General features: G+C 35.1%; 1 protein-coding gene across 1 annotated transcript; it reads left to right on the top strand.

The window, feature by feature from the left end:
• Positions 1–754: 754 nt before the first annotated feature.
• LOC145800518 (uncharacterized) lies at positions 755–3,476 on the top strand. Its single transcript, XM_082890205.1, has 4 exons — positions 755–1,702; positions 1,792–1,932; positions 2,592–2,814; positions 3,463–3,476. The coding sequence occupies exons 1-4, from the start codon at positions 755–757 to the stop codon at positions 3,474–3,476; spliced, it is 1,326 nt and encodes a 441-aa protein (XP_082746331.1).
• Positions 3,477–8,606: the final 5,130 nt, after the last annotated feature.

The raw sequence follows: 8,606 nt of genomic DNA, 5'->3' as shown, positions 1-8,606 counted from the left end.
TATTTCTCTGAATTTTGATCTTATTCCTGAACATGTTTCTGTCATTTTGTCTATGAATTTCTCTGCTTTGTAAATTTCTCTGGAATATGTATCTTTCTCTGCAATGTCTATTACACTCTTGCCCCTGTCTAAGTTTCTCTGGTATTTATAATTTTCTCTGACCACATCGCACCACTTTCCTCCCTTGAGTGTCTCTATCATGGTTAATTTTCTCTGGTTGTGTATGTAAATTTCTCTTGCATTTTAATATTATGAATTGAAATTTTCTCTAGATTGGAAATTTCCTCAAGAATGTGTAATTTTCTCCAGAATGTGCATTTTTCTCTGGTATGTTTATTTTGTTCAATTCTTGATTTCAATAGGGTGTAATTCTCAGTGGCATGTTTACATTACTTTGTTTATTTTATCTTTGCTAATTGTGGAATGGAAATTTTCTTTCGCTTGCCATGTTTACTTTTTTCTATCATTCATTTTCTCTGGTATGTTTACTTCTATATGTAATTTAAACAATTATTGAAAATTTCTCTCCCATGTTTATGATGCTGTGTTGATTTTCTCTGACATTTAATTTTTAATGTCCAATTTTCTCTGGCATGTCCAATTTTCTGTAATTTCCCCTTATCTGTAATTTTCTCTGGCATCTCCAATTTTCTCTTTTTTGTAATGTTCTCCCTTATCTGTAATTTTCTCTGACATGTCCATTTTTCTCTGGGATTTAATGTTGGCATCTCTATGTTTTAATCATTGTCTAGAAATGGCAAAACGTAAAAGCAGCGAAACACCGGAAACACCAAGCAAAAAACAGAAACTCTCTCAGTCTTCTTATGGACTAGGATCAAAAACCAGCAGCAAAACACCAAGCAAGAAAGAACAACTCTCTCAGTCCTCTTATCATCTAAGATCAAAAACCAGCACTAAAACACCACAAACTCCTTCCCAAAACACACAAGTCCAAGCTGATGAAGCAACTAGCATCCAGATGAGTACCCCAACTTCAAAAGACTCAAGCTCAAGGGGGAAAAAACCTGTTAAACTCCACAGAAAGAGAGCTCACTATAGCATTCAATTCCGATCCAACCTCTCATCTGTCATCTCCTTCTTTCAAACACTTAAATTCAGTTCAAAACATCTTCTAGAGCTTCAAAAGACCCCATTCTGGTATTTGATCCAAGCTCTAACCACTGGAAGGATGGATCCAAAGAAATCTAGGAAATCCGATGATGACGTAGTTGCCATAATCCAATGTTACAATGAAAAAACAAAAGCATTCACAGTTGGGAAGAAGAACCTGACCTTTACAACAAATGACATGACCTTGATTTTTGGTTTGGAAGGAGGTAAAGGAGCCATGTCATTAAGATACTCTAAAAAGCCAAAATCTGCATTCCTCAGGAGAAGATTCCAAAAGGACACAAGGCTCACTGGTCCTGTTCTTAAAAATGCCTTGGTCAAAGCAATGAAAGGCAAGCAACCAACTGACTTCAAAGATGTAGCAATCATTGTTACATTGTACTTGTGTCTCACTCTATTTTTTGCAACAAGTGGGAATTCAATAGGTTGGGTTTTTATAAAGTATGTGGAACCTCTTGAATCAATGAAACAATATGATTGGCCGGAAGCAATCACATCAACATTGATTGATTCTATCATGGCATTGCACAAAACTCCAGAAAAAGTTACGGGGTGTGTCATTGCATTGCTGGTAAGTATAATATCCATTCAAATTTGCAGTTATCATACTTAAAAATTTGTGCGTTTACAAAATTTTATTTACTTTCATTTTCATCACAGTATTGGCTATGTGAACATGCAACTATCATTGACTCGGAAGACAGTAACACAACTGACTTCCCAAGATGTGCCAAGTGGAACCTGCAAACCTTGACGAAACAGCTGCAGAAGACACCAGTCCACTCTCTTGCACCTCGACAGGTTAGATTCCTATTGCTACTGAAATCTCAGTGAAATTCCAAAATTTCTCTGACCACTGCTTTGTTTCCCTCCTTGTGCGTTGATTGATTAAGATTAATTTTCTCTAAAATATCAATTTATGTTTTCTTCTTTGCTTACCACTGGTCTATTTCTGCCATTGTAATCAATTTTCTCTGCCATCCAAATTTCTCTGACCACAATTGTAACACATTAACTTATATGCCCTGATTGATTTTCTCTAATATCTGAATTATGTTGGTTGTTTCATAATTTTCTCTGGCCCATCAAACTTTATCTCCTTGTGTGTAATTTTCTCTGCCCATAACTTATGTGCCTTGCATCTTTGATAAACACTGTTTATTTCTACCCTTCTAATGAATTTTCACTGGAATTCAAATTTCTCTGACACAATTATAGTAAAACATTAACTTATATGTCTTGATTGATTTTCTCTGATATCTAAATTATGTTGCTTGTTTCATAATTTTCTCTGCCCTATAAAATTAACTCCATGTCTCTAATTTTGTCTGGCCCATACAATTTTCTCTGAAGTTTGTTTCCCATTAGTATCATTTAGATGAATTTTATTTTCCTTATTTGAATTTTTTCTCTCAGTGAATTTTGTAACATTTCTGTAATAAAAGAGTCTCCTGTTACAGATTGATAACAAGCAGCTAGTCAAAAACCCATCAGAGGAGTTCTGTCTTGGCAAAAAGACGAAGAAAGAATTAAAAAAGGCAATTGTCATATTCAAGGAGACATTACAAGATCCATCTGAAGATGGAGGGAATGAACAAGCAGAAGGCAACACAGAAGAATATGAAGCCAGCAATGCACAAGAACATCAAGCAAGCAGCACAGAAGAACAAACCAGTGAAGAAAGTGAAGAAATAGAACCAGAAGACAAAGAACAAAAAGAAGAAGACAGTGAACAAGAAGATGAAGATGAAGAAGAAGATGAATAACAAGAAGAGAACAAGGATGAAAGTGATAAAGAAGAAAATAATGAGCCGATGGACCAACAACATGATGGCATTTGTGGCTCAACAATGCATTAGCCTGAAGAATTTGAGGAATCAAAGGATGCCCAAATTGCTGATCTACGTCAAAGACTGAAGGCACTGTCTCAATCTAGAAAAGAAGAAGACAGAAATTGGATTGAATTACTTTCTGAAAAGGATATTTCAATAAGAATCCTGACATCACATAACTCAGAACTTCAAGAAAAAGAAAGCACACTCCGAATGCAACTAAGGATGTTGGAGGTTGAAAAAGCAGACGATACAAAAACAATTCAACAGTTGAGGTGTTCAAATTCGGAGCTTGAAACTGAAAATGCTAAATTGCATGAACAAGTTCAAGAACTATCCGTCCAACTAGCAACACAACCATACCGAACACCAACACAACTTCAACCACAAGGTCAGTGAAAATCTTGAGCCACAAAAAGTTATGTCCTTGTGCCAACATAACTCAGAGAAATTTCTATTTATTATAATTTTCTCTGTCATTGGTAATTTTCTCTGGAAGTTACATCTCTCTGAACACATTAGTTATATTTCTACTGCTCATTTCATCTCTCTGTATATTTTCTTATTCCATTTTTGGGGCTTGTTTGACTTTCCCTGTGTATAGTTGAAATGCAAGTGGAACAACAACCAACAACCCAACAACAACAAATGCCACACAAACAACAACCGAAACAAAAGAAGAAACTCTATGGTAACTGCAAAATATTGAATTAAATAAATTTACATATTGAAATATCATCTGTTGCTTCAGAGAAATTTCACTTTTCCTAATATTTTCACTGTCTACAGTCAAAAAAAATCCGACATCAATGATAAAAAATTTAAAGGCAAAAGAAAGAAAGGAAGGAAAAGCAGCATGATCCAGAATTCCAATATCCCAAAGTTGCGAAAGTGACTAGAGCTTCAAAACAAGCTGCAAAGCAAGTTGAGCAAAGCACGAAGGACAAAGAAGTGCTTGATGCTGATGCGTACATCTTGCCTCAACCTATAAACATCAGAAAATCTTGGGTCTTTCCACAAACTCTTCCAATTTCAAGATTGATAAAAGATCATATAAAAGACATCTTGCAGCACATATCAAATGTGTTTGGGCTTGAGTAAGTACAACAAACAAAATAGAACATAACAAACAACAAATTACAAACTTATGTTGCATTAACAACAATTCAATCCCTTCTTTGTCATCTTGTAGAGCTTTAATTTGGACAAGTGAGTTGAATCTCATTACCTTTGAAGACATTGGAAACCTAATAAAGCAAAAAGAAATTGCCAACAATGTAAGTCTTTCCCTTTCATCAAAATTTCTCTGCAATGTTCCATCAGCCTTTATAAAACAATATTACAATTATAAATCATATTTTTCAGGTCATTGATGGCTATGGAGAGATCCTTTTGGCTGACCAAATGAGAGAGAGACAACAACCAACCTCATTTTTTTTCACATCCATGTGCTTAGTATGTTACTACAATTTTATTTGATTTTCTCTGGAATTTACTTTCTACTTTCTCTTCTTAATATACTTCTTGAAGTCAGTTGTGTGACTAGTCATAACAAAACCATTTTTTGATTTTCTCTGAGCACAGAATTTCATCAAGATGACAGAAAATCAAACTTTTCGAGTATCCTTATTTGACAAGCACATTGAAACAGCATGGAGGAACTTCCATTTCCCAATAAATACTGGAGGTAATGAGAAGTTCACACATGGAAATCACTGGACCTTGCTTGTCCTGGACAAACAAGACAATTTATGGAGGTTCTACAACTCACTGAGGCCAATGAGGGATAATGCAGAAGACAAATATTTCAAAGATGCAAAACAATTGGTAACGAGTGCAAATTTCTCTGATCCATCATCATCTTTATGTGATGATAATTTTCATAGAATCCCATTGACTTGTCCATAAATTTCTCTGTTATATAAAAATTATTTTTTTGCAGCAAGATTACGTGGAGAATTTTTTGAAAGCTTGCCATGAAAGAGACGCTCAATCACAACCCTCTTTCAAATTAATAAACTCACAAAACACAAGTTACGACTTTGAGTATGTCAACAATGCTCCACAACAGGAAAGCGATTCGTAAGTTTCATACATCTATAAATAAGATAATTTGAATTGGATGTTTCTTAAAACTAACAATACCTATAATTTGTATGCAGTCTGGATTGTGGCCTCTTTGTCTGCTATATAATGAAACAATATAGTAAGCATGAACCTATCAGCTCCAAATTGTCCACACAAGAGATAAGATTGCTGAGGGCAGAACTCATAGAGAGATTTGTGACCGAAGTTGGCCGGTCATGGACTGAACCAATTGAAATACCTCCAGAAGAACCACAAATGTAATAGTGAAACTAATGAAAGGAAGACAATGTACATATCCACACAGAGAAAATTGTCTCACATATATGTATATATCCTTTCTTGTTGATACATTGAACGAATGATGATCCTTGACATATATGTATATATCCTTTCTTGACTAATCTAAATTTCATTTTTTTTTATTTCAACTAATGTAAATTTCATACCTATCGATGGTTAATAATATATATTTTTTATTATTATTGTCATTCACAGAGAAAATTGTCTGCAGAAATTTCTCTGGTATGAACTACCAGAAATTCACAGAGAAATTTAACTTGTATCGTCCCAAGGGGATGCCTATATGATCATGTAATCTGTAATACTTTGTGTTGGTACAAAACAATCATCAAACTCAACAAAACACAAAGCACACAGTAATTTTATCTGCCACTGGAAAATTTCATTGCATGAATTTCAAATTTCAGAACACAATGCCCAGATAGTTTTCTCTGATGGTGGAAAATTTCTCTGGATGAATTTGACAGAAGATGGAATTTCTGAGTTATGAATTTCTCTGGGTTGAGTGATTTGGAGAGGAGGAATTTCTCCGAGTTGGTGAGGAAAATTTCTCTGGCTTTGACACAAATTTCTGAGTTGAAGTGAGTCCAGAGAAATTCTTCCCTGGTCCAGAGAAATTCTCAACTCAGAGAAATTCCAAAAGAGCTTAATTTTGTTTCTTGGTTGTACAATAATTTTTTGTATGCTCTGTCTGGTCTGCACATTTCTTGAAATGACTGATATGAAGCTACCGAAAATTTACAGATAAATTTAACTCATATCTCGCCAAAGAAGGTGCCTATATGATCATTTAATCTCTAATGCACTGTGTTAGTACAAAACAATTATCAAATTCAAAAAATACAATCCACACAGTACTTTAGTCTGCCATTGTCAAATTTATGTGGATGAATATGAAGCTTCAAAACACAACACACAGAATTTTCTCTACCATAGGAAAATTTCTCTGGATGAATTTGACAGGTACTACAAACCCACTGCCTATAGTATATATCAACAAACACACTTTAACTGATATTGGAAAATTTCTCTGGATGAATTTGATTGATATTATTATATACACTGTCTAAAAAATACATTTCACAAAAAAAAATAAACAAAGTAATCATCAAATGTATTATTCAATCAATAAAATGTATAATCCTCAACTATTTAACAAAGGTTCCTTGCATGTCCTCTTATTATGGTGACCAATACTCTCACAACGACTACACTTAATCACCCTTTTAAACTCTCCAGTACAAGCAATTCTGTTCTTCTTCGGCCTCCCAGCAGGTCTCTTGCTCAATGGAGGTAAAATCATAGCATCTTCAATGCTACACACAGGTTTTTCAACAGTTGGAACTGGGCCAATCGAAAACGAGTATGCTTGACGATACATATCAGCATGAAAAAATGGTTCAACAAATGAATTCAAATTCTTTCCACTCCTAAAAATTGCAGCAACAGCATGTTGACATAGATACCCATTTATTTCCCATTTTCGACATGAACAAGTTCTCAACCCAAGATCAACCATAACCGAAGGAAAACAATGCACTTCAAAGACATTATCAGATGATAAACTCACATTCCATGTCCTCCCGTCCAAAAAAGACTTCTCCAACACACTATCCATACGAGGACACAAAATTTTATTCCATTTACTAGAGAGCAGCCTCCTATCAGACCTTATATTCATGATTTGCAACCGTATCATGTCCACCAAATTTGTTATTGGCAAGTGCCGAGCTTCTCGTATCCATGAATTGAACGACTCAGCAACATTTGAATACATCTCACCATAACGTTTCCTCGCAAAATATGCATCACTCCAATTTTCATATGGTAAACTTCTCAAGAAAACACTCACAATGTCTCCTCCCTCACTTTTTAATTCATTTGACTTGAAATGAAATGATGCCTTTGTTAGAGCATATGCACATTCTGAAAACTTGGACACAATCGTCTCCCTAACCAAATTTGTGTTTCCACATGACAACTTATCCCTCAAATTTTTCTTTAGATGTTCCAGACAAAATCCATGAAAGCAGTTAGGGAAAAACCTAGCAATTCCCTCCACAATTCCACAATGTCGATCTGATATGAAACTTATCACCCTTTCTGATCCTAATACTCCATATAAATGTTCAAGAAACCAACACCAATTGTCTTTATTCTTAGCATCAACAACAGCAAAAGCTACAGGAAAAAAACCTACAAAACAAATAGCAACAAGCATATTAGATATACACATGCAGAGAAAAATAGAACAATAAACAACCAGAGAAGTTTGACACTGCCAACATCCAGAGAAAATTCACACATTGGCAACATCCAGAGAAAATTGACTTAGTGACCAGCTACAGAGAAAATTCACACAATCATAATATAAAGAGAAAATTCACTTAGTGACCACCTACAGATATAATTCACACAATGACAACATCCAGAGAAAATTCATACACTGACCAAAATCCAGTGAAAATTCTCACAGTGGCCACAACAATAGAAAATCCACACAGTGGCCAAAACCAGAGAAAATTCACATTCACTCAATTCCTACATGTATAGAAAATTCACCTACTTAGATAAAATTAGATATATTTACAATTACCTTCATTCCCATCTTTCCCCATTGCAGCAAGCATAACTCCTTTGTATCGTCCTTTCAAAAATGTTCCATCAAGAAAAAGCAATGACCGACAATATTTGAAACCAGCAATGCATGCATGAAAAGCCACAAACACTCTTTTGAAACGCTTGTTATCTTCAAAATCTAACTCAAAACGACTCCCTGGATTGTTCTTCAATGCCTCATCAAAATACCACCGTAATTGATCAAATGACAAACAAGAATCCCCATATGTACTACATTTTGCTTTTTCAACACCCAACCAACCACAGTTATAACTGATTGAGACCCCATACTTGTCTTTCATTTCTTTCACAACATCCACTGGACGAGTTAAAGGTTTTGCACTTACCTCTTCAAGTATCAGCCCAGAAACTAAACTGGAAGTCATCCTCGAATGTTTACTCGTACGAACCGCCACACCACACGTATGTTCATTGTTCAAAGTCCTTATGTAGAAGAACCCATTTGTTTTTTCAACAGAAGCATGTACACGCCACATACATCCCCTTGATTCCTTATATGCACATTCTGCCGTAACCCTCACCTTGTCATTTTTATCATACGTAAACTGAAAACCAACCTCAATAGCATACTTGCATAAAAAAGTACGGAACTCAACCACACCACCCTCAAACTTT

This window comes from Camellia sinensis, chromosome 10, assembly GCF_055761805.1.
Source record: "Camellia sinensis isolate YWXY chromosome 10, ASM5576180v1, whole genome shotgun sequence".
Lineage (NCBI taxonomy): Eukaryota > Viridiplantae > Streptophyta > Magnoliopsida > Ericales > Theaceae > Camellia > Camellia sinensis.
The sequence above is the reverse complement of the archived record's forward strand: the minus strand, read 5'-3'. Positions and strand labels throughout refer to the sequence as shown.